Here is a 26,064-nt window from a genome sequence, read left to right as displayed (position 1 = left end):
ATGAGCTGTGTGACCTTAGAGGTTTGTTTTTATCAAGCCTCTGCTTCCTTTCACAGCACATTTGGCCACATCACATACAGTGGGATAGGAGGCCAGGAAATGGTCTCTGAGTGGAAAAATCTAGCTGCCGTTTCTATTAACTCATCCAGCAGAATCACCTTCTCAGCAATTGTTAAGGCAGCTGCATTTTTTTTTTTCTGATTAATTGGCTTCTATGGGCAGACAGAGAATGTTTTAAAAATATCTTTGAAAAAAGCATTGGTTTTAATAATAACTCACTGTTTGCAGAGTAGCATGTGAAAAAATACATTCACAGCATGGATCTGGCCAGACTGGTGAGACACTAGAGCTTTCCTTCACACTAGATCTTGGGCTGAAGCATGGCTCAGTGCAGACCTGCTGGAAGAAGAACTCCTGGTGTGATGGCCTTAGTCTGACAGCCTACAACCAGGGCTTTAACACCAGCTCTGCTGTGACTAGATGCTTGGGATTTGTATGTGGTTGTGAGCTACCTGATGCTTCATGAGATTACCAAAAGCCCCTTTTCTTCTTCTTTTTCTCAGGATGTAGTGTTAGCATATCCCTAACATGTGGTAGATTCTGTCTTAAATTAAAGCTAGTTGTTTTCCTAGTAATGCTATATTCTAGTAAGTCTTGTGGTCTGGACTACTGACCAGGCCATCCTAGATCATGTCATATCAATATGGTCCCTCCTAGCTTCAAAGTCAGTGAATCTAAGTATATTCAGCTACAAAGCCTCCATTCAAGTATTTTTAATGCTGAATTTAAAAGCAATACACAATTTGAGGTACTTAATGGGGAAAAAACCAGCATATGTAGGCTGGCTAGCAATAAGAGAGAATGCTGCAATCCCCTAGCCTTACCTTCACAGAAAAAAAAAAAAAAAAGAAGGTCAGATGAGAACAGATAGTATTTTTATAAGGAAGGATGCTTTGCAATCTCCTAGTCTGTGGCTGCTGCTGCACCAAAACAAGTAATTTCAAACCTCACTGTTAATGTGGCCTCTCTACTGAGCTGTTCTTTTGATTATTTACTCTGGTTTTCACTCTCACCCTTTTTTTCCTCATCTTATGCAATAAAAACTCTATGCACTTCATGGCTTATTGGGATGCAGAAAAAGATTGGAAAAGGCACTCACAGAATTAGTTTCTAAGCAATTGTGTATAAATGCCCAGTTTCTGCTCTCATCACAATCTGGGATGCACTTAGGTTTCTAATTATTCATCTATTTTCATAGAAAAACTGAGATTCAGATACCTTGCCCATGAAGACCTGACTAGCAGAAATGGGAACTTCAACAGTAAGAGCCCAACCTGACCCTGATGGAGGAAGAGAGAGAGTCATCTCCTTGCAGGGAATACAGGGGAGAATTAAACCTGTAACAGTTATGCAGGACTATCCTCAGGCAAACACTGAATACTATACTAACACTTTTCAGTTACTTTTAGCAATACTGAAGAAGCAGGTGTTGAAATCACACACTTTTAATTTCATTGAATGAAGGCTGCTGCTTTTGAACACCAGATACTGCTATGAAGATAAACCACCTAGTTACAGTGCCCTAGCTCCTGGCAAAGGAAGCCAGAATCCCTGGGTTAGGAACCTGCTTCACGCCACTCAGCAGCAAAGCATTAGTTATACCTCTGCACAGCATCAGCTTTCCTGCCTTCTTGTGTTGTGCATTGCCTTGCACCCCATTGCCACAGGTTGCATTCAGACCTGCACAAAGCCCAGGCAGCTTTAAATGCCTGAGCTTCTCTAGCCACTGCCTGTGAAGAGGGGATGTGTCTGGCTGCAGCAGGCAGGTGAGACAGCAGTGGCTGGTAGGAACCTGGAAAGGGCCAGGCCACCACAGGAGTCAAAGTCTCTCGAGTGTATCCAGGTGTCAGCAAAGCCTCCTTTACAAGCCTGAAGCAAAGAAGATGGATTCTGTAGGAAGCAGGCTTTGACCTGAAAACATTTCAGCATCCAGAGTTCTGAATGAAGGAGACTTTAAACAGTGTTTTGCACACAAAATATTTGCTGTCTGCTGTTCAGATGATTTTCTAATGCCTGGGGATCTAATACAAATTATCACTGCAGTTTCACATGGAGGCCTTATTCTTCACTTCCAAGTCAAAGCTGGGGAAACATTTTCCTATGCACTCTTAAACAGGTGCCCTATTATGTACCAGAGCTCGCTACATTTTAATACAGAGGAAATTACTCCTGTGCCCACATAATTTATAAACCACTTCAGGATCAAAACCATTTCTAAGATGAGGAAAAAAGGTCTTAGTTAGGTTTCATAGGGAAAATTTTTTGTTCCATAGCTTAAATTTATAGCTGCTGCTTCTCTTTAAGTTCAGATTTGGAGACAAGTGTTTCAAATTTTAGCACAAGACATGTAGACATTGATGTTTTTCATGTCAAGCTGTTGGACCCAATGAAGTGACAGGAGAATCTCATCCTTCATTGTTAAAAAAATATGTTTCTGGTTAAGAAACACTATAAAAATGTTTTCCTGCAGAAAAGCAAGAAAAAAAAGGCAAGGTAAATAAAAGGATACCAAACTCCTTGTATGCATAAGGATCTGATGACTTGCTCAGGTGAAATGTTCACTTTTGGGGTGACAGTATTGTGGAATTCAGCTAAAAATGTGTATGAACTAATGGATGGAAGAAAACATATGCTATGATCTCCTTGCTATACTGGGTACACTCTATCACTATTGATGGCATGTCTTATAATTCCTAGAAAGCATAGTTTAGGAATGAAGAAATTGTAATGATTATTTCAGAAGAGAGACATTAAGTCTGTTTGCCTTATTTCTGTATTGTTGTTCACAGGGTTTCTATGAAGGTATCTTGAAAGTGTTTGGAGAAGAAGATGAAAATGAACAGGAAGAAGTCAAACTCAAGGAGGGCTTTAGTGAACTCCCTGAAATTTATGAATTACACCAAGACATCCTGGGAGAATTGGAAGAAAGAGTCCTTAAATGGTAAGTACGGAATGGCATGGTTTCATTGTCTTAACATACCCTCCACAGCAGGTGGGTGAACTCTTCAGTGTTCCCTTGACCTCACTAGCAGGGAGGGTGGGATTCCAGCAGAGATGAAGGGAGTAGAACCTGAACTGCTTTGGCAGATTTTGCATACAGGCAGGAAGGAAGTAAATGTAGAGGCTCTCAGGCTAAGAAACCAAATACTGAAACATTTGTGCAATGCACAGCCCATGACTCTGAAATGGCCCTGTCAGTCAGTGTGAGGACAGCCTGCTTCATATGCATTATCCTCTGATGCCACTTCATAGTCATCACCAAGTGGTTTCACACTCATGGCCTGAGGGTCACAGATTCATGCCATAGGAGGTAGGAACAGCAGACATCAGAATTGATCCTAAAGAAGATCATCTGCTTACAGAAATCTGCATAGCAACTGCGTAGCTCTCAGATAAGGGACACCCCCTCACTCCCAGCACCAAGGCAGGGCTCTGCATAGGCTAGGCTTCCAAGCTGAAAAGACGCTGTCAGCCTGCTGAGGAACTCCAACTAAGCCAAACATCCTCACAGGGCAAAGTCTTTCCATGAGAGAATAAGACCATGCCTAGGACAGGCAAAGCTCCAAAATTCATTCAGTTAAGGAGACCTCTGACTTAAGCCAGGCTGCCAGGCCGTAGTCTATCAAAACTACTGGAATAAGAATGTCTGAGAGAAATTACCTCTGCAGACTCAAGCTGACTAAACCTACAGTAGCCAGTGCAGCCGCTGGCCTAGACTGAACTACTCTGGCTCTGACAGCTTATGATGGACCATGCAGCCCCACACCTCCATGCTGCTGGACTTCAGGAGGCAGTGGTCGCTGACAGTAGCTGATCCTATCCCAGCACTGCCACTGAGCAGTTAAGGAAGTCAGATCAGGAGAACTTTTCAGTAACAATCCTAAATGCAAAGCACAGCTCTCCTTGTCAGCCCTGCACTTTCAAGTCAAAGCACACAAGAAGAGAAAAGGCTAAAAGGAACTGTATATTGGTTTGTGTCCACCAAGGGACTGTTGCAAATGGCAGAAAGACTTAAAAAATTTCACCACTGATTTGATTTATACACTCATAACACAAACAGAATTGGTGTTTCCAGCTGGGATCTAAAATGACTTGTTGTGTCGTAAAGAAATCACAGCCCTACTCTAGCAGCATGCTGCCTGTTCCCCAAGACAAAAGGGACACAACTGGAAATGTCCTAGGTTTCTGTCCAGAACTACTCTGTGGCACTGGGGAAAAAAGAGGACTGTACTGCAAACACAACAGAATGGCATGTGGCATAGGGCTGCACTCATACAGGTTCCCAGCTCACCACCACCCTTGAACTTTCCAGTAAGTCCTTCCCTGTGCCTGTGCTCCCCCAAACACTCTTGCTCTAACATCCCCAGGATCTCATGTTCCTCTCTTCTGTGATCTCAGATTTTGTCCTGTTCTCTCCTTGTACATGCTTCATAAATATTTCAGGACTGCGGAGCTGGAAGGTCTGTTTAGAGAAGTGGAAGCTGTGTCCAGAAAGGAGACATGCTACTCGCTACAGACACATAGTGCCTTTGTGGCAAAAGCACAGCCAAAGGATCAGCCCCTTGTGGTGCCCATTCTACAGTATGTCCGTGAAGCACCCCCTCTTTCCTGCCACTTAACCTAGGCTTTAGCTGCAGAAATCCTTAGCCACTGTGGGTCTAATACAATGAGAAAGAGCTATGGCTCTTCTTATTTATTTATGTTTGTTTGTTTATTTGCTGCTTCTTTTCTTTCTGTGGCCTTAGGGAGGAACACCAGAAAGTTGCTGATGTTTTCCTCTCCAGAAAATCAAGGCTGAATCACCACACAGCATACATTATGCAGTTTGACAGGAATTTGGCTTTGCTAGATGAAAACTGCCTTAAGTATTCCCAACTGGCTACCATAATTCAGGAGTTTGAGGTAAGACTCCCATGTTTTTTTACTTGCACTAATGCATGGTTGTGCCACAGGGCTTACTCAAAGATTTCTTTTCTTCAATTCCACCAGTGTTCAGATAGGGTAGAATGGGAGACTAGCTCTCTTCGCACATCCTGGTGCTAAAACTGAAGTGAGATGTTCACATGTGCATGGTGTGTTTCTGTTTCTGTGTCTGTTGCCCATGCACCCCTATGTGTGTACAAAATGTATGTTTGTGAACCTACAGATCTATGAGTATATTTTGCTGAAATATATGCACATAGTAGAGTAGTTTCACAGTCACATATTCACTTATCAAGCTGTTGAGGATGTGTTAGAGTTAATAACTATTATTATTACCATCTCTTCATATCTTCTTTTCTTTCGCTGTATTTCCCATCCTTTCTTTTGTACTGGCTCTGGCCAAGACGAAGTTAGGGTTAACTCGTATGGGTGCTTAGCTGCTGGCAGCAATCAACCCGCAACATCTTTACAAATGCTACCTCTCTTTACAGAGGATGTTGTGACAGGCAACACTGAACTGCACAGGAAGACACAAACTCCACTGGCCAGACACATACAGGGTTCTTTTAATCTACAGTCCCTGATGGTCTGTAACCTCAGGCCTGTAACCTCCGGCCCTGTAGCAAGAAACATGTATTTTGCATTGTGTTAACTCAGTCTTCCATGCTGAATAACTGAAAAAACCCATCAAGATACATGTGACAGAAATTCCATGATTACTGATTACATTTTAAAGTATTGGCAATGTGGCCATTTCACGTAATTTCAAAAGCATAAACCAATACATGGATGGGAAACTTTAGTTAGGCTACAGTGACTCTATTGAGCTAAAATGGTTAAAAGCTATGCTGCTTTATTGTGGGTCTAGAACCCCCATTCCTTATTATCTTCATCTGGTAAGAGAAATAGCAATGTTTACTTGAGTGGCAGAGGGGCTATAAGGATAAATTACTGATCGGACCTTAAAGGTTATTTAGAATGCCAGCTTTATGGGGTACGGATTGTGTTTTTCTCTGTAGCACATGTGAAATATTAAGGATAACAATTAATTTCAGAAGACATTTGGAAGTCAGCATTTACAGACACCTTGCAGTCACCACAATTACTTCCTGTTAGCAGCTGAGGGGAGCTCTGATGGCTCACACTGTGCTGAATATGAACTTAGCAAATGCAGACTTTGTACTGAGTGCCTGTATTCCCAGCATCTCTCCCAGCCACATGCCTATACACTTCTGTCTTAACTATCAACCCTGAGAATTAGCTCTTATTTCCAAGAAAGCAGATGAGTCTTTTCCTAGGATGACATCAGCAGGATTTTGCCCTAGAATCAGTGAGTTCTGTAACTTCTTGCCCTCTTGGATGCATGCATCCACACACAAATGAGAGGAGGTGTCTCTCAGTCCTTTCCTATTGCATTTTTTTAAATCATGACCACTATTAGCTTTCCAGTCTAACAACACATAATCAAGGCCTCATCTTGTTTCTAGCACCTTTAACTTGAGTATGGGGGACTGGGAATGCTCAGCACAACCCTGAATGCACATTTGGTGAGAGTAGTCAGCCAGTTAGAGGAGTAATACAGTAACATGAAACATCTCTACTGCCTTGGAAAATGCTGTGTCTCTTGCCAGCCTTCCTTTAAACAGTTAGATTGCTATTGTCCTTTTGTCCCTTCACAAGTGGCAAACACTTAAGAAACGTTGGTCAATGAACACTGAAATGTTGGACTCAGACTTTGTAAGGAATGAGCTGGGTTTTGTGCCACTCCTCTTGAGAGCTGTAAGCTTCTGTTTCTTGGTGCCTCCAGAGATGTGGAGACTTTTGAGGACTGAATTTTGTAGCTTGCTATTGTTTTTCCAGCAATGTTGTGACATTTAACAGATTTACAGTAAGTTTCCTATTTTAATTGAGCCCTTATAGAATAGAATAATTTAGGTTGGAAAAGACCTTTAAGATCATCAAATCCAACCATTAACCCAGCACCGCCATGTCCAACACTAAACCATGTCCCTAAGCACCACATCTACACATCTTTTAAATACCTCCAGGGATGGTGACTCAACCACTTCCCTGGGCAGCCTGTTCCAGTACCTGACAACCCTTTCGGTGAAGAATTTTTTCCTAATAGCCAATCTAAACTTGCCCTGGCACAACTTGAGGCATTTCCTCTCATCCTATCGCTTGTTACCTGGGAGAAGAGACCGACACCCACCTCCCTACAACCTCCTTTCAGGTAGTTGTAGAGAGCGATGAGGTCTCCCCTCAGCCTCCTTTTCTATAGGCTAAACAACCCCAGTTCCCTCAGTTGCTCCTCATAAGACTTGTGCTCTAGACCCTTCACCACCTTCATTGCCCTTCTTTGGACACACTCCAGCACCTCAGCGTCTGTCTTGTAGTGAGGGGCCCAAAACTGAACACAGTACTCAAGGTGTGGCCTCACCAGTGCTGAGTACAGGGAGACGATCACTTCCCTAGTTCTGCTGGCCACACTATTTCTGATACAAGCCCGAATGCTGTTGGCCGCCTTGGCCACCTGTGCACACTGCCAGCTCATATTCAGTCGGCTATTGACCAGTACCCCCAGGTCCTTTTCTGCCGGGCAGCTTTCTGGCCACTCTTCCCCAAGCCTGTAGCATTGCATGGGGTTGTTGTGACCCAAGTGCAGGGCATGGCACTGAGCCTGGTTGAACCTCATACAGTTGGCCTCGGCCCATCAATCCAGCCTGTCCAGATCCCTCTGTAGAGCCTTCCTACCCTCCAGCAGATCAACACTCCCGCCCAACTAGGTGTCGTCTGCAAACTTACTGAAGGTGCACTCGAACCCCTCTTCCAGATCATTGATGAAGATATTAAAGTGAACTGGTCCCAATACTGAGCCCTGGGGAACACCACTTGTGACTGGCCGCCAACTGGATTTAAGGTCCATTCACTACAACTCTTTGGGCCTGGCCATCCAGCCAGTTTTTCACCCAGCGAAGAGTACGCCCATCCAAGCCATGAGCAGCCATTTTCTCCGGGAGAATATTGTGGGAAATTGTGTCAAAGGCTTTACTAAAGTCTAGTTAGACAACATCCACAGCCTTTCCGTCATCCACTGAGTGGGTCACCTTGTGGTGAAGGACATCAGGTTAGTCAAGCAGGACCTGCCTTTCATAAACCCATGCTGACTGGGCCTGATTTGCAGTGACATGCAATGGGTATCTATCTAAAGGGTAAAGGTAAAGAGAAAAATGCTACTTCTTTTCCACGTGTGTGCAAAATAAGATCACAACCTTACTTTATTTTCTTGTAAACACTCTCCGGACATTCAATTTGAGCTCAATCACAGGGAGATACTTTGCTGTATTTTGCTCAATTCCATGTCCTGAAATAATATACTCAAAAGTTGTTGCAGGCAGAAGAAACTTTCAGTCCAAAAAAGGAACAGCGATGACAAACTTCATTGAGATCTGATACCTCTGTCTTCAGATGCCACCCTAAAATCTTTATCCAACCTTTACCTTCTAAATGGTATTCACTTTCCTCCCTTTTCCTTCTGAGTCCAAACTATTTGTGAATAATGCTACAGGAAATAAAGTGTTTATGGTAATTCTTTATAGTCACAAAGACGATACCACCTGGCAAGCTGGGTAAATTGGACATGGTTCAATGGAATTTGTGCATGCAACTGGTAGCAAACTTTCATAGTACACATCAGGTGGAGACAGCAGTTTACTGCTGAGCTCACACATCCCTGATCTTTGTGTTTCCTTTCCCTTCCATTGAGGACAGCAGAGCTCTGGTGGCAGCCCTCAGAGTGTGAAACACCTGCTTTTGAAAGTGGTGCAGCGTGTCTTCCAGTATCGTGTGCTGCTCACAGGTCAGTAAAATCACTCTCAAAGATATTCAGTGGAAACCCTCCCATGATGTTCTGTGCCTCCACTGTGCCACATGTTGATGCCAAGACAGCTAAAATAGGGCTGAAGCAGTGTGGGATTTGCTGGGAACTTCAATATGCTTAGTACAGGATTCAGGAAATGTCAGGGAGCCTGGGCAGGAGCAGGCACTTCAGTACAACCATGCTGAAAGGTCACAAAAAAGTGTAAAGTCAGCTGCTTTCAGCCATTCCTTCTAGGCTTTTTTCATCTGTGAATTAGGAGAAGCAGAGTTCAGCCTCAATGTTAGCAAACAGGTTTGATTTTATTTATGTCAAGGGTAATTATCAGAGACAGTAGGGGACAGTAGTCCTCAGCAAGGGGACTTTGCACTGCATCCTGTATGACATTGGCAAGCACGATCTTCCACTCCATCAGCAAAGCAGTTTTACCCAGTACGGCACCCTAAGCCCTACGTACAGTACACCTAAGGCTAGTGGTAAGTTTAAGTCAAAATTCCAGTCCAATTTCTCTGCATCGTAGGAGGCAGAGATCCAAATTTACATTAACAGTACATTTACAGATTTTACATTTACACCTTCCATTTACATTCAGGACCATATATATCACTCCCACCTGGAGTCTGTCCAAGAGGGGTTGTGTTCCCTCTGGTGGTTCATTCTCTGCAGGCCACAGAAAATCTAGCAAGTCTGAGCCTGTAGGGTAGCAAGCTTTCTGGAGCAGGTTGTGGCCCCTAGAAAGAATTGTGACCTTTAGGTTTATAACTAATAAACTGATTGGGGAAGGAAATCAAGAAATGTAACAATGAATCTCAGTGTTGTCAAGTAATTTAGTCAGATCAGAACACAAAAGAACAGGGATCCATACACATAAAGATGGAGAAATGCTTTGGGAGTATGTATATGTGTGGGCAGAGAGGGATGCAAGATGAGTTATGCATGGCACAGTAAAAAGGAAGCCATAAACCCTGCCCATACACAACAATGGATGAAGGGCAGAGCATATTAGAAGGAACTTCTGCAAATGCAGCAGAACAAAGTGACCATATGAAATTTTTATTCACAGCACAGATTAGCAGCAGTTTCATCTTGCTCCAGACACTTTGATCAAGGATGCAACTCATTATTCACAGCTTATTTTGCTTTTTTAGTACAAGCAATACAAATGAACACTGGATGCCAACAGTAGGATTTTTTTTCTGTCTGACTTGCTTCCCTCTCTGGGTGTGTCTACATTAAGGGCAACTTTCCGGACTTGTGGGTTGCAGTACTTAGTAGTCTCACATGATCCTTCCAGTGTTTTTAGTGCAGGCACACAAATACTGCATCTAAGAAAAAGGACTTGGCATGTCCCTGTCATAAATACCTCCACTATACTCCATTTTCTTTGCCCATTTCTGTGGTCTAAAAGGTAAATTGCAAACAAGAAGCATGGTATTTTGTGAGAGAGCTGGAAGGGTTTCAGTGCAGCTCCCACGATTGGATTCTGTCTATGCTTGAAGCAACTTGAGCTCCTCCTTGTCCCAGGTACTGGCACTAACTGAGAAAATGAAAGCTTTTCTGTGTAGTGAGATAAGGTCTAAGATATTCCAGACAGTAGGTTTCTTCCTTCAGTTCTTCACCTCAAGAAACTAAGCCCTTCTTTGCTTGCTAGGACAGGGTGGGTCTGGAGCAATGCAGTCCTTCAGATTCTCTAGACAGCGTAAAAAAAGTATTAAAATATGCAGGTGAACTTTGTGTTCATAACTGGCTGCTTCTACCAGATAAGGAAGGGTATTTTATGAGGATATTGGTTTCAAATTACTGCACTATAGCCAAAAGGAGTTGCCCACTCAGTTAAATGTCCATAGCCAAGGACAGAGCTTGCAGCTGTGAAAAGGAACACTAAATACTGCCTGATAACACTTCAGAACCCCTTCCTGCCTGCCTGAGTACAAGCAGATGTTTTCCTGAATACAGGTAGATTTTGGGATGCCAGGGAGGGCACAGCATTAGAAAGAGAAATGTACATGGATAGGATATTAAAGCAAATGGATATCCATGCACAGCACCATTCTCAGCACAGAGGTCTAGTTCTTGGATGCAGAATTTAGGAGCCTGGATTCATCAGAAAGATGAGAATGAAGCATTTCAGGATTAGGCTTTTAAAATGGTAGCATTCATATGCTACAGTCATTAAAAGCATAAAGACCCAGACAAAGAATAGACAGATGATCCAAGGCAAGTAGTCCAAATAAAACTGACAGGTTAAAGGTTTTTATATAATGCAAATATAATTCCTGTAAATGTAAGTCATACTGTGTGTACTTTACAGAACCTATTTTCAGAATGTGATTGACTTTAGTAGTAATCATCGAACTCTGCATGTACAGAACCAGAGTCTCCTACCTGTGTCTACAAAATGCATATAATTAATTTACTATAAATACAGAAAATCAGTTATTACAGCCAACACCATTCATTCAGATGGGAAAATAGAATTCATTAGAAGAATTTGTAAAGTGGTGCTACTCAGCAATTCTCTTGGCTAAGAAACAAGGAAATACTTTTGTCACTCTCTGTTTATTCGTTTATACCTGCCAAGTTACGTGATAAGTCCAAATCTGTATCAATGCTCTTGCATTGATTCTCAAAGCAGAATGCAGTCAAAGGTGAGTTGTGGTTTGGAAGCAGGCTATATATACTTAATTATTTGGGAATAAAGTGATACGGGACATTACTGCGAATGCTCCATCCCTAGAATTGTTCAAGGCCAGGTTGGATGGGGCATAGAGCAACCTGGTCTAGTGGAGGGTGTCCCTGCCCATGGTAGGGGGGTTGGAACTACATAGTCTTTAAGGTCCCTTCCAACCCAAACCATTCTATGATTCTATGATTCTATGATTAGGATTTTATGTTTTAGCTAATAATACTACAAATTTTGTGGATCTGTATTCTGATTACTGGATGTCTGTGTTTGTTTGATTATTTTCTACAGATTACTTGAATAATCTTTGCCCTGATTCTACAGAGTATGAAGCCACACAAGGTAAAATGAAATGGGTAGAACAAAAATTCTGCTTTTCTAACTCTGCTTCTAAAGAGGTACAGGATCTATACTGGTAGTATATGGAAGAGGATTATTTTCAAGATTTTGTGTTAATAAGTTAGATATAAGATCTATCAGAACTAATTACTAATTTAGACAAATTATTTAGGGCACGAACCCTATCTTTTTTCATTGAAACATGTGGGCTTCCTATAGTTTTGACACAATGAACTTACAGAAGAAGAAATTACCATCTATACAAGTGTGGTGCAGATATTGTAGTTCTGTGCCAGTCATTGGGGAAATCCTAGTCCCCTTTTGCTTCGTCCATATTTGGCCTGGTCATTGTAAAGTCAGTTGGGATGGCTCCACCTGCTTGTTTGTGTACCATTGACTATGGCATGCCTGCTGTGCTCTATGAATTTTGGAGAAACCCAGGAGGTTTGAATTGTTTATCTATATTCTGGATTCCTTAAGCCTAAGTAAACTTGAAAGACATTGCACAAAAATCAGTTCTGCACAATCAAGAACAAATCCAGATGTTCAACTGTTAATACCATCCTTTCCAACACATCAGATGGATAAAGCAGAAGTCTCGTACTCCCACTGAAGTCAAAGCAAGGTTAGCTGTGGCCTCAGTGGGAGTAGCTTCCAGGCTAGTGTAAGCAGAAATAACATTGTATTAATGAAACCAGTTCACCTCTTTGGTACACTGAGTGTAAATCCAAACCACCTCATAGCAATAAGGTCTGTGACTGACTGAAGGTCAGTCTGTTCTGACCAAGAGTAGAGTCTCAAGGAAGATTTAGGACCCTAGTCACAGTGGGACTACAGCTATACCAGTAATTTATACAAGGCCAGGGCAGGCATGTGGTTAGCACATGCTTGTCACATTTCTGGCCAGTGATGGCTAGCATGCTCCCAGATTATGCCCAGAAACAGATAGGATGCTCTGTTCCAGAGGAAGAGATTTGAGATAATGATCTGAGCCATGTTATGACACTGCTCTCAGGGCCAGCAAACATACCCTGGCCCATGTTATTTGCCAGTGGAGAATCCAGGTGTTAATTCATGTCATCACATCATACACACTTCTGTCAGAAAGGGATAACCTTTCTGACAGAGTCAGAGGAGTGGTGAGTCCAGAGGAGGGCCACGAAGCTGACTGGAGGGATGGAGCACCTCTCCTATGAGGACAGGCTGAGAGAGTTGGGATTGTTCAGCCTGGAGAAAAGGCGGCTCCGGGGAGATCTAATTGCAGCTTACCAGTATCTGAAGGGGGCCTACAAGAAAGATGGAGAGGGACTGTTTATCAGGGAATGTGGTGACAGGACAAGGGGTAATGGGTTCAAGCTGAAGGGGGGTTGATTTAGATTAGATGTTAGAAAGAAATTCTTTACTGTTAGAGTGGTGGGGTACTGGAACAGGTTGCCCAGAAAGGTTGTGGATGCCCCATCCCTGGAAGTGTTCAAGGCCAGGTTGGATGAGCCTTTGGGCAATGTGGTCTAGTGGAGGGTGTCTCTGCCCGCAGCAGGGGGGGTTGGAACTAGATGATCTTTAAGGTCCCTTCCATCCCAAACCATTCTATGATTCTATGATTCTAACCTGTCCTCTCCCTCAGCGGTAAGGGGAAACAGATCACCTTAGATTGCCATGCTTTTGAATGGCTAAAGCTGGGTTACGTTAATCTCTCCCTACCACAAGCTCCAATTGTCAAAAATATGCAATTAGGAAACAACACAAAAAGATTTTGTGCCATGCTAGGTGCTTAAAAGGGACCTCATGAGCTCTCTTGGTCAGCACAAGTATGATGCAGAGTTTCACACAAGAGAACGATGAAGAAAAAAGAAACGGACAGCACTGTGCTGTGTCTTAAATTTGCTGAGCAGTTGCATTCTGAAGGTGGCAAGGAAGTTAAAGGAGCTGCTGCTGGGGATGTTGTTTGGTTTTCTTTAAAGATGCCCTTGCAAACAGAAAAGATTTGGGTTATTCTCCTACTCTTTTATGTGATTTATGGTGTTTGTTTTGCTTCATCCCTCAGCTGCCTTATTCATTGTTTCTGAAATCACGGACCGAGCCAATGACAGCATGCTCCAGGCGGTGAGTCCTACCATGACACATGCTCTCTTAATTGATAGTGTCTTTTCTGCACATCTGCTGAAGAGAATGCATATCTCTATTACATTCTGAAGCCTTCCCCAGGGTGAGACTCAAGGGTTTATACAGATTTGGTTTACAGTATTGCAGTCTATACCCTTTAGTGCAGCTGTGCAAGATGTAAGTCATCATAGCAAACAGCACAATTTTTTTTTCCCTCTTGGGGTTGCTGAAATGGTATGTGGAGCAATGAAGTGAGAGACAAGAATTTTCATGGTTCTATTTCTAGCCTGGGATGTTTTTAGATATTAAATGTTGAAGAGATCACAAATGTACTGTCAAAGATACATTCTGAGCTCATTTACATAGTTTTTCCACAATTCTGGAAACCCATTTTACTTCAGAAGAATGGGTCATGGTTTATAATCTTGCAAATGATCACACAACCAAATAGACTGGCCAAGACTTTCGTAGGTTAGAGCTCATGTCTAAATTCAGATTTAGGTATCTAAAGTTATATAGTTTTCCAAAGTAATGAACAGTTTCTGTAAGGTCAGTGTGATTTATTAATATCACTAACATGATATTAGAGTCCTAATTTACTGGCAAAGATAGCCTGCATATAGGTGGTCTTATGATCATTTGTTTCCAGGGTTCTAGATCTGATTTTTGTCTAAAGTGATAGGAGCTTTCTGTTGCAGTAAGAAGCAGTGTTGGGACGCATAGGAGGCAGCAGAGAGACTGTCAGACACAGGATCCAGTAGGTTCCAAAGGAATTCAACTTGGTGGACCTCTGGGTGATAAATAAAGGCAGTGTCTTTCTTTTTGTCGTACTAGCCACCCACACCTGCAGCTAAATTCTCTCCTGAGATCCATGTTTGCTTTAGCTGCACAGACCAAGGGTTGAGCTCAAGTAGTTAGAAAGAAGTACCTACAGTCTTCGCAGTCTAATGAAATGGTGCTCAGTATGTCCATAGTTTCAGAGTCATTCTGTAGAGTAGCCAGATTACATTTCTTTTTATGATAAAACTCTAGGATTGTTAGACCTAGAAAATAGTAATAATATAGCCCAAAATTTAAAAAAATGCCATTTTTAAGCACTTCTTTTCAAGGCATTTAGATTACGATTAGTATGTGCAGTTGCTAAGGAAGATGTTGACTATTGCGTGGTTTGTGTTAACAGCATGCATGTTAGAGAACAAAGCACCTCATTCAAGGCATCCTGCATTTCATCCAATAGTGAGTGGTTACACTAAAGTGTTTCTTTCTCAAAAGGTGTCTCATCTTAAGTATTTTATCATTGCATTGGATCACAGGGATTTCAAGTGATCGGGAATGTATCATATCTTTTGGGAAGCTTTCACGTTTTATTTCTCATTTGAACATTGTTGAATTTAACATCCTGTATTGGGATTTTGCTGTGCCTTTGCTAAATTAAAGATCTCTTTGTCATTGCAAACATCCTTCCCTATGGTTAATTACAGATGGCATTCAATTCACTTCTTTATTATTTCATTTACTGAGCAGAGAGAGGGTTGCTTATAATCACTCAGGCACCAAAACACAAAATTCAGGAGGCAAAGAGAAAAAACACCTGGGCATCGATGCAGACAAAGGGAAGAAATGAAAAGTCAACCCTTCTTAGTAAGAGTTTGTTTTCAGGTAGAATTTTAAGGTTGAAAGAATGAATGCACAGGAATTGTTAGGGAAAGACACGTGCTTGAGGCAACTACAGCTACACACCAGCAGTGCTGACTCAGCATATTGCCTTTAACACCTCTGCCCTCTGGCTGTAGGGGAATGGAAGCACTGGGTGAAGCAGTGGATTCAGAGTGTGTGACATGGTAAAAATGCAGTAGGTCAACTAGATGAAGGATGTTTTTTGCAACAGCTTGGGAGGTAAGAACGAAAGAGTCTCAAAATTCAAGGTGCCCTTCATCTTTTAAAACTGAAACTTTCATGTTTTGTTCAGAGAAGTGGAAGCATCTGTTTGTAGCAAATGAACCCATGAGCCAAGAATGTCAACTTTTGCTCACATCTGGAAATCTCTGCTGCTCTGGTTTAAAAGCCATGTCTCTGATATGTGTGCCAAAGTCATAAATGGAGCCCGTGTGTTCACGGGCTGTTTCAGAGTACCAAGGTCAGTGATGATCTCCTCATGTCCAGCAACAGACAAAACCCAAGCCTTCTAATACTTGTATCAGAAAGGGATATATTGTAGCTAAAACTACTTACTATTTTCTGAATAGAATGTGTCTTTGTGGATCTGCCTCCTTCCCCATCTGATAGCTAGAAATTGAGACTGAGGCTCAGAACCTGCTTCTACTGAAGCCAGTGGCAAATTTACCACAGATCAACACAAAGTCCAACTGGTGGGTTTCTGATTTTGTGCGGAGATGATCTCAAGCCATGACAATAGATCAAGATTTTGAGCATTCTGAAGTTCAAGGTTTTTAAGGTCAAAACTCAAAATTCAGATCTGCATTTTCACTCAATGCAAACTTTAAAAAGCTTGGACCTATTGATTTGGTTTAAGTCCATTTCTGCTTTTCTGCTCCAAGCTTCTCCACCCCAAACCCATCCCAGCATATCTACCTCAGAACACATTCCCCCTTCATACAATAATATCAGCCCATTTGCTGTATTGATGTGGCTTTGTGACAACCCAAAACCTTCAAACTTTCATTTTAAAGACAGCACTTTTTTTACTCCCCCTGATTGCTAAGGAAAAGTTCCAAACATGAATCACATAAACAAAGCAGCACAGTCTGCATTAGCAAGCAGACAGCCTGAACACCTTTGGTGAGTATAAACTGTCAGCTATGCTGATCTCTTTGGTTGCTTACTCTTAGTTTTAGTTAAAATACTTTGGGTATCAGCACAAACTATTTTGTCATCAACCATTATAGTAGATAGGATGGGGAGATAAGTTGGAAGGGAAGTCTTTGTAGATGAAATGGTAGTTGCATTACAGCCAAACATAATGGTGAAAGAGGAGAAGGAAAGAGAAAGAAGCATAACAAAAAAGCAAGATGCATGGAAACAATGATATTCATAGAATCACAGAATCATAGAATTCTTTTGATTGGAAAAGACCTTTAAGATCATTAAATCCAACCGTTAACCCAGCACTGCCATGTCCAACACTAAACCATGTCCCTAAGCACCACATCTACACATCTTTTAAATACCTCCAGGGATGGTGACTCAACCACTTCCCTGGGCAGCCTGTTCCAGTACCTGACAACCCTTTCGGTGAAGAATTTTTTCCTAATAGCCAATCTAAACTTGCCCTGGCACAACTTGAGGCATTTCCTCTCATCCTATCGCTTGTTACCTGGGAGAAGAGACCGACACCCACCTCCCTACAACCTCCTTTCAGGTAGTTGTAGAGAGCGATGAGGTCTCCCCTCAGCCTCCTTTTCTATAGGCTAAACAACCCCAGTTCCCTCAGTTGCTCCTCATAAGACTTGTGCTCTAGACCCTTCACCACCTTCATTGCCCTTCTTTGGACACACTCCAGCACCTCAGCGTCTGTCTTGTAGTGAGGGGCCCAAAACTGAACACAGTACTCAAGGTGTGGCCTCACCAGTGCTGAGTACAGGGAGACGATCACTTCCCTAGTTCTGCTGGCCACACTATTTCTGATACAAGCCCGAATGCTGTTGGCCGCCTTGGCCACCTGTGCACACTGCCAGCTCATATTCAGTCGGCTATTGACCAGTACCCCCAGGTCCTTTTCTGCCGGGCAGCTTTCTGGCCACTCTTCCCCAAGCCTGTAGCATTGCATGGGGTTGTTGTGACCCAAGTGCAGGGCATGGCACTGAGCCTGGTTGAACCTCATACAGTTGGCCTCGGCCCATCAATCCAGCCTGTCCAGATCCCTCTGTAGAGCCTTCCTACCCTCCAGCAGATCAACACTCCCGCCCAACTAGGTGTCGTCTGCAAACTTACTGAAGGTGCACTCGAACCCCTCTTCCAGATCATTGATGAAGATATTAAAGTGAACTGGTCCCAATACTGAGCCCTGGGGAACACCACTTGTGACTGGCCGCCAACTGGATTTAAGGTCCATTCACTACAACTCTTTGGGCCTGGCCATCCAGCCAGTTTTTCACCCAGCGAAGAGTACGCCCATCCAAGCCATGAGCAGCCATTTTCTCCGGGAGAATATTGTGGGAAATTGTGTCAAAGGCTTTACTAAAGTCTAGTTAGACAACATCCACAGCCTTTCCGTCATCCACTGAGTGGGTCACCTTGTGGTGAAGGACATCAGGTTAGTCAAGCAGGACCTGCCTTTCATAAACCCATGCTGACTGGTACATAGTTCATACAGCCTAATTCTGAGTAATGTTCAGCATTGACAGTAATAACCAGTACTTAATTACTACATAAAAACTTTCTGTTACCAAGAGAAAAGAATAGAGGTAGATGGCAGGGAGGATGTGGTCTAACAAGCCTAGAGTTATATCATAAAAAGAAATGTAATCAGGCCACTCTATAAAATGATTCCAAAACTATGGACTTACCGAGCAAAGTTTTCAACAGTTTTGATTCTGATTTTCTTTCTCCTCAAGCAAAGAATTTATAATCATACTTTTCCATTATTAAAGCATTGTTTGTGCCCAAATAATAAATATTTCATATTCATTTCCACAGTAATCTGAGAGCTTTAGGGTTACCTGTATTAGAGGTTGAGAACTATAAGAGCTCAGTTCCTAACAGATCAAGGTCATACATCTTTTTCTGGCACCTGTGCTTCCTTAGATTTCCCTCAGATTTATGGGAGATTTCTATGAATGTTTTTCTGAAGTTAGATGTATACATAAGTGCTCAAAATCACATTTGCTGTGCTGCATTACCATGCAATGATTTTATCTCCACTAATCCATGCTTTAACTTGAAGAACATCACCATATCGTCTGAGTTTCACAGATGTCACAGACTGTATAATAATCGCTATTAATAATGTCTGGTTTGGAACAATTTCATCACAAATTCCACATAGATTTTTACACTTCATTTTTTATCGTATCATCAGAGCACATCTGCTCTTTTTCAAAACTGTGGCCTGGAAGAGATGAAACAGAATTTCCTTCTTTCCTATCTGTGTGAATGCTGTGGGTTTTGTGGAGGATATTAATTCAGGAGGACAACCTAAATCAGAGGTTGTCCTCCTGAATTAATATCTCATCCACAAAAGCCACAACCAGCAGTTGTTTTCTTTCTCTCAGATTTAAAAAAATGCAAATAATTTAAGAAGCTACTCTAATTGCAGAACAAACTGAACAATGCGACTCAAGATAGAGCATTAATAACTTGTCATGTACCTGGCTGAAGTTCTAAGCAATAATTTAGACTTGGCATGTACCTGGAAGGAGGAAGATTGCTGCTGCCACTTAACAACTCATCAAACTACACTCAAAATCTAACAGGAGCATTGAATTATGATCTACATTTTCTGCAGAATATCAATGATTCATTATTAGCTTTTTTATTTTATGATAGTAACACTCTTAACAGGTTTTCCCTGGGAAGTAGTAACCCAGGATTTTCAGACACATTATGATATTAACTATCTCCACAGCATTTTCATCAAGTAGGAAAATATTACTCACAATTTACAGATGTACAAACAGAGGCATAAGGCATACCATCACCGCATCGCATTAAGTCTATCTGTAACTCAAGGAGACATTCACTACTTGAACTAAGCAGGGTTTGTATTGCTCTATGAACTTCTGCAATCTGTTAGAGGCCCTGAGATGCTAAGAGCTATAAATCGTTGTTGCTATTAACAGCTGGTGAATTCATTGGGAAATAGACATAATGATAGTATGATGGAAGCTGCAGTTCACTGCTAAAATGGCTGGAGAAGAATTTCAGCCACCCACATCTGCAGCACTAGTTGGGTGGAGCTTTGTTTTAATTTTTTAATCATACCAATGCAGGATATTTGAAAGGAGAATGATAACAGATTTAAGGAGAAGGACAAAAACTATATAAACAGGGAATGTTAGGGGAGCTGTAGGGAAACTATACCCCCCCCTTAGCTGCCCGCATTCCCAGATTAAATCATTGTCCTTCATACGTGACGGCTGTTTGACTTCCTACAGGAAATGAGTTTGATACATCTCTGTCCATTTCCTGGTGAACATGTGTCCATATTGCGAACATCAGCATTACAACAGGCACCTCTGCCAGCAGTCTTAAGAAAAACTGAGGTATATCTAAGCTGCAGCAACTTCTCTCACTCTTGTAGAAACCCCAATGAGTAGTACTAGCATTGGCCATGAGTGTGGTCACAGGAGGGCACTGCCTTTGCTGCAGATGAAGAATGGGTTTCCATTGTGGAAGCTGTCAATTTGACAAGTTTTGCTAGGGCTAAAATACCCTTTGGTGATGGGAAAGTCCTTTGCAAATGTCTTTTGCAAATGCAGCTGTCGCATGATCCCTGGTATTTCCTGCGCTATTAGTTTATACATTCTGTTTCCATTTTGCTGGCCTATAGTATTCTAGAAGTGACCTGAAAAATTCCATTTGTTACTTCCTGCATTGCAAAAGAGACACTTGATGGCTGAAATTCTTGAAAATGTGTCAACTGCCAGTTATATTGCATGGTCACAATGCAGCCCTGTGCTGGTGAAGGCTTGTAGGTGTTTCCATATGTTATGTAGTTACTGATTAAGAACTAAACTTTGTATCATGCTGAACAAGTGTAATATTTCACCAGGGCAGTAACATATGGAGGTATTTCAGGCTTATCTCAAAAAGCAAGCTGAGATAGGTACATTAATTGTGTTAGCTGAAATCCAGGGTAAATTAGCTTTGACAGACCATCATGTTGACATGGATATGCTCCTGGTATCTGTGATAGCTTTCTTAATTAGCTGATTCCGTAGACAGCATTGATTTGTATCGGGCAGATACATTGTATGATCTAATTGAGTCTAACTAAACCCAGGGGTATCTTAATGGCAGTCAGTGGAGCATAGGAAGACAGACCATTATCTGTCATAGCAGAATACTGCAGTCAAAGGCTGCCAGGTCATCAAGCTATATGAAATATAGTCCTTAGTCTGTAGTTTATCTGGGTGTGTAACTGAGGATTTAGGATACAATGGCTAACTTAGACAAGAGACTCCTGATTTTTAGACATATTCCAGTGATGACTCATTGCTGCTGTGCAGCCCATTCTACTGTTCTGACCAGATAAAGCCACAGCTGAATCCTATGTACAAGCCTTGGTTTTAGCAGCCTCACCTGCTAAATGGAAAGAGATTTGAAAAGACTCTAGCAATATTGGTAAGGTACAGACATCCCTTCTTCCTCTTTTGTATAATCATCTAATACCATCTTTTTTTATGAGAGCATAGGCTTATCCAGATTAATCTTATCTACCATCTTCATAGATAAGTTCATGCCATGTGCCAGTGCCCACTGACTGTGCTTTAAGGCCAGGTAGGTAGTTAATAATATCAGCTTGATAATGAACTTCCTGATCTTTGCAAAGTATCAAAAGAGAGATGCAGCTTCATTGCCTGCTTACTAGTTAACCTTCTAAATCCCCTATTGCAAATTATTAATCCGTTATCACAGAATATAAACCTCCAGATAATCCTAGCAACAGTCTTACAGTATCAAAGCATGCTTTAGATTATCTGTGTCATGCCACTAATGCACAGGCCTTTGGAGCAGATACTGTACTTTATCTCTGCTTCCAGTTTATTAGTTCCCAGAGCAAGAAAGTCAGCAAAGAGGCCAATGTATAAGTACTGTATGGAATTAGCAGGCCCTTTTGAAGGTGAACTGAGGTAGCAGAGGTAACAGGAGTGTAGAAGGCCACAGCACATATGAATGCAGATGATGAGGTTTTAGAAAACCTGTAAGGCTGGAAGAAGACTTTCTGGGCATAAAATCCTGGGGCTCAGTTCTCTCTGAAACCTAATTCTGTAATAACACTTTTAGAGAAATAAAATGGTGAGGGGGGGTGAGGGAAGGTTTGCCTGCTTGTCTAAAGAACAGTCACCATGTGGTCTCCTAAATGCTGTTTCTCTCCCTCAGGAAAACTTGCAGAAGCTGGTACATATTGAGCACAGTGTGAGAGGGCAGAGTGGCCTCCTCCAGCCAGGAAGGGTGAGTGCTGCAGGCAGGTCTATGCTGATAAGGGCATTGTTTCCAGACAGCTATATCTCTGATGGCCAGATTTCAGATGTCTACAGGTGTTTACTGAGCCATTGTGATAAGAGTTGGGCACTGGTTTGTGTAAAAAGCCATCACTCTGGCAGCACACAAAGAGATGTGCCCAGAGCCTCAGGCTGGGAAAAACATGCATTGCCACTGCTTTTACACAGAGCAGCCATTTGACTTTTCACTCCAGCTGTCCTCAGCCATCCCATGTATATTGTGTTTTGATAGAGCTGCTGTTTTCCTCCTTATATACTCCTGTTGAAAGGTTGCAACACTAGCGGGAATCACTTGCAGCCTGGAAAGGCTCAGAGTTTTATTTGGCTTGGTAAGAGCCTTAAATCAGGGGAAATTATTTGGTTTAAAATTTTTATTCTCACCATTCCCCAGTGGTGCTTTTAATGCAAGACATCATTTTTAAGCAACACATGAACAAAAAAGTGGGAGAGTGTATAGCTCTGTCTTGCCATCCACATCAAATGCAAATTTCTTCTCCTGTCTTTCAAACCTGTCCAGTTTCCTCAGCTCCAACCTGCCTCTACATTTTAAAAGATTTCTTTCTTGAGTTCTGCAACTCTAAATTTCCCTTCAGTCCACCAATATCTTTAGCAAAACTCATGAAGCAATTTTCAAGGCACACGTACTCATAGCGTAAGAATCCTCAGCAGCCAAATACTGCAGTCAACCTCTATTTTTTCTCTATACATCAGTATTCTCACTTGCCCTTGCAAACAACAAATTGGTATGCTGCAAAGCCCAGCATACAGAATTTATGTGATTGGTTTCTTTGATTATAAATTGTTCTGGAGTGGAAAGATACACCAGATTCTGTTCTCCATCCAAAGAGCAGATGACTGTTAATTCACTGATATAGTTCAGTTATGCTAGACCTTTACAAATGTTACTGCAATCAAGTGCTAGTATGCTGGTTTAGCTGCTTACATACATAGTCCTATCTACATACCTAGTAACAATATGGACCAACAAAGTATTGTGTTTGCAAACGTGTATAGATTATGTATGAAGGCATAGTATTTCTTTTTGTCTATTTTAGAGCATTTTTAAAGATAAGAGTTCTTTTCTGAAGCCAATTACATGTTAGCTTTGCCATCTGTGACAGTCACCTCTGTGCAGTCCACAGTGCAGAAGCAATGGGCTGAGGAAAAGTGGGTTTCCCATCAACTTGGTTCTGATACAAATGCAAGTCATGAAGAGCAGCAGGGCTAACCCAAGCAAAGACTAAGCCAGATCATAAGAAGTAAGGCTAAAGGCAAATGTTGAGGCATCTCTCTTCCTGTGCTGATGAAAGCAGTTAGAGTAGCTCTTTCCCCAGCAGGAATATTCTCTGTTCTCAATAAGATTCAAAATGAGAAGCCTCAGGATTACAACCTGCTGTTTTCTCCTCCAGATCTTTGTTAAAGAGGGAACGTTGATGAAAGTCTCTGGCAAAAACAGGCACCCTCGGCATTTGTTCTTGGTAAGATTTCTTTTATATTTTTACTGTCTCTCGTATCTTCCTCTGCACTTATGCAGCCCTGAAGCCTGGCAGAAACTTTCAGTCTGCAAGTCATTTAACCATCAGCAGTGATGTGGTGAGTCAGTTTCTAACAGGGTTGTAGCCCTTTTCACACATGTCCCATTGGCCCTGCATACAGGAATATGGGCTGTACAGCCCTCCATTTGTGCCACAGATACGTACAGCCTTGACTAGGCCATAATTTTGCAAAAGAGTGCAAGTTTCCAAGGTGATCAGGAGGATGGGAGCTCCTGACTACTTTCAGCAATTAAGCTTCACGCTTGAAAGTCCAACCCTAAAGCCTTAGGAGATCTGATTAGAAGCAACAGAGAACACCCTACTGCTAAAGTTTATGAAAGCTTTCTTTTGATTCACTTGGGAGAGATTTGTATACTTGAAGCTCAAGGACTGGGTTTTAGTTCCTAATATCCACATCTATGTAAATTACCTGATAACTGTGTGCATTTCCTCAGTATAGTCCGTCTGAACACACACCTCCAGTTTCCTGTTGATTAGAGCAAGTTTTCAATGACAGTTTGCAAAATTCTTCTGTGGTAGTTAAGAAAAATGAACCTTTCATCAGTTGGGTGGAATACCCTTCACAAGGGTCCACAACCCTACTGCAAAAATTGCAAGTATGTGCAAATCAAAACAGATTAAACCCCACTGTTTTGGAGATATGCTGTTAACACTCATGCTTTCTGTTTTGCACTACACACTACACTGAGCAGTTAGAGAGTATCTGAGACTCCAGGCTCCTGAGCTCTGTTGTCAACTTTTCAGCTTATCGTGTAACCACAGGCATTTTTATGCATTCATTGGTATGTAGGGGAAAATAATACTTGCCTGTGTATTAGGAGTTTGTTACCTGCTTACCTGTTAATGTTTGAAAAAATTCTTTAGAGCTTCTTCCCAGAAAAGAGCCATAAAGAGCTGAGCATCACTGTTTCTATTAACATTAAAGTACTGTTTGCAGGATTTATTTTAAAATAAATGGCTTATATGCCTGGAATATGTATTTGCTGTGGCCTTTGTAAGTGCTGACAGCTTTTCACCCTGGCACCATTGTGAGGAGGAGAGATGGCTTATTACAGAAGTCACACAGTTTGCCATTAATTCTTATTTCTCCCTCTTACTAATATTTCCTATTTGTGCATGAGTGGATGCACAAGCTTCTTCGCCTCCTTGATCATGTATTGCAGTCATAATCAAAGATCAGATAGATAGGATGGGACACAGTGCTGGCACTGCAGTTTTCTGATGGCTTCATTGGTTTCTGTGAAAATTCAGACTTTCATGTACTGAAAGTGATGGATTTCACCCAAATCTTCAAATAAAAGATTGCTGCAGTGCTGTTTTACTGAGTTGGCATCAATGGACTGTAACAACAGCAATAAATGTCAAAATCATGACTTTGTTGAGGCAAGGGAAAATGGCCAGAATCTCCAGGAGCTGGTCTTAAGAAACAGTGTTCTCAGCAGTAGTAACTCTGAAGCCCACTGATGATGACTTCATAACAGATGATACCTGCTTCCTTTCTTATCTCTCTTCTGAAACATTTGCCTTTGCTAGTATTACAAAAACATTTTGGAGTTGTGGCTAAAGCTGGGACCAAATTCCAAGAAGTTGTTACCATTTCATCTTCCAGTGTATCGTAACTGCCATCATAATCCACTACTATGGCAAATACTGAAGTGTCACAAAGCTAGCTATGATAACGGATACAGAGAATTTAAAAGGAAGATCAGAAATCAGGTTGGTAATAAACATTGAGAGGAAGGTAATTTAAACTTGGGATAAACTGAGATAAATTTCAAGTAGTCCAAAATGGTTGTATCGGCTTGAAGGTCACAAGAGGCTGAAAGTATTACTGGAACAAAGAAAGCACAGAAATGAGTTTCTGGCACTTTCTAGTTTAGGAACTATTTTTGATTCCTGGGGAAAGTTCAGCTGCTCAAACCCGGATGTTAACTGCAAAGAGAGCAGTGTCTCTTGGCAGCTGGAGACGTTACAGTAGCCAATGTCCTGTTGCTGACAGATGCTCTCAGTATTCAGAAACAGTGGGTTTTTTCTTCCTTTCAGTCAGAAAGGCAAACTGTGACCAAACGTGCTGTCATGCAAAGTATGTGGTAGAGCTATACTAATCCATAGTTGTCACTTTCAAGAACAGACACATAAACCCGACTTCTTTCCTGCTCTAACACACTAAAGTTGCAACCACTTCAGGCTTCCTGTAGTATGTCTCCTGTTGGGTAGGGGCAGGGGTGATTGAATCTTGGAAATAGTTTGAAACTTACTGGCAAGTACCTGCCTTTGGGTTCAGTGATTTTTTTACTCAGTCTCCTCTACCCTGAAAGCTCCTCAGGTTGCAGAGCAATG

At 41.8% G+C, this 26,064-nt stretch overlaps 1 protein-coding gene across 6 annotated transcripts in view; it reads left to right on the top strand.

The window, feature by feature from the left end:
• Nucleotides 1-26,064, top strand: part of FGD5 (FYVE, RhoGEF and PH domain containing 5) — a 120,079-nt gene that overhangs the window by 70,736 nt on the left and 23,279 nt on the right. For 4 of the 6 annotated variants that reach the window (XR_012837085.1, XM_075762568.1, XM_075762565.1 and 1 more), the window contains 7 exons: nt 2,850-3,001; nt 4,806-4,962; nt 8,755-8,842; nt 11,835-11,885; nt 13,927-13,985; nt 22,047-22,118; nt 23,578-23,646. Coding sequence is in view for 5 of the 6 variants with exons in the window: in XM_075762568.1 (XP_075618683.1) it covers nt 2,850-3,001; nt 4,806-4,962; nt 8,755-8,842; nt 11,835-11,885; nt 13,927-13,985; nt 22,047-22,118; nt 23,578-23,646 (648 nt within the window). In the remaining variant the exon portion in view is untranslated. The remainder of the gene's footprint in view (nt 1-2,849; nt 3,002-4,805; nt 4,963-8,754; nt 8,843-11,834; nt 11,886-13,926; nt 13,986-22,046; nt 22,119-23,577; nt 23,647-26,064) is intronic. The other 2 variants (XM_075762566.1, XM_075762569.1) reach the window with 2 other exon arrangements.

This window comes from Balearica regulorum, chromosome 10 (genome assembly GCF_011004875.1).
Source record: "Balearica regulorum gibbericeps isolate bBalReg1 chromosome 10, bBalReg1.pri, whole genome shotgun sequence".
NCBI classification, from domain to species: domain Eukaryota; kingdom Metazoa; phylum Chordata; class Aves; order Gruiformes; family Gruidae; genus Balearica; species Balearica regulorum.
Note: the sequence above shows the minus strand (reverse complement) of the source record. Positions and strands in the feature narration are given on the sequence as shown.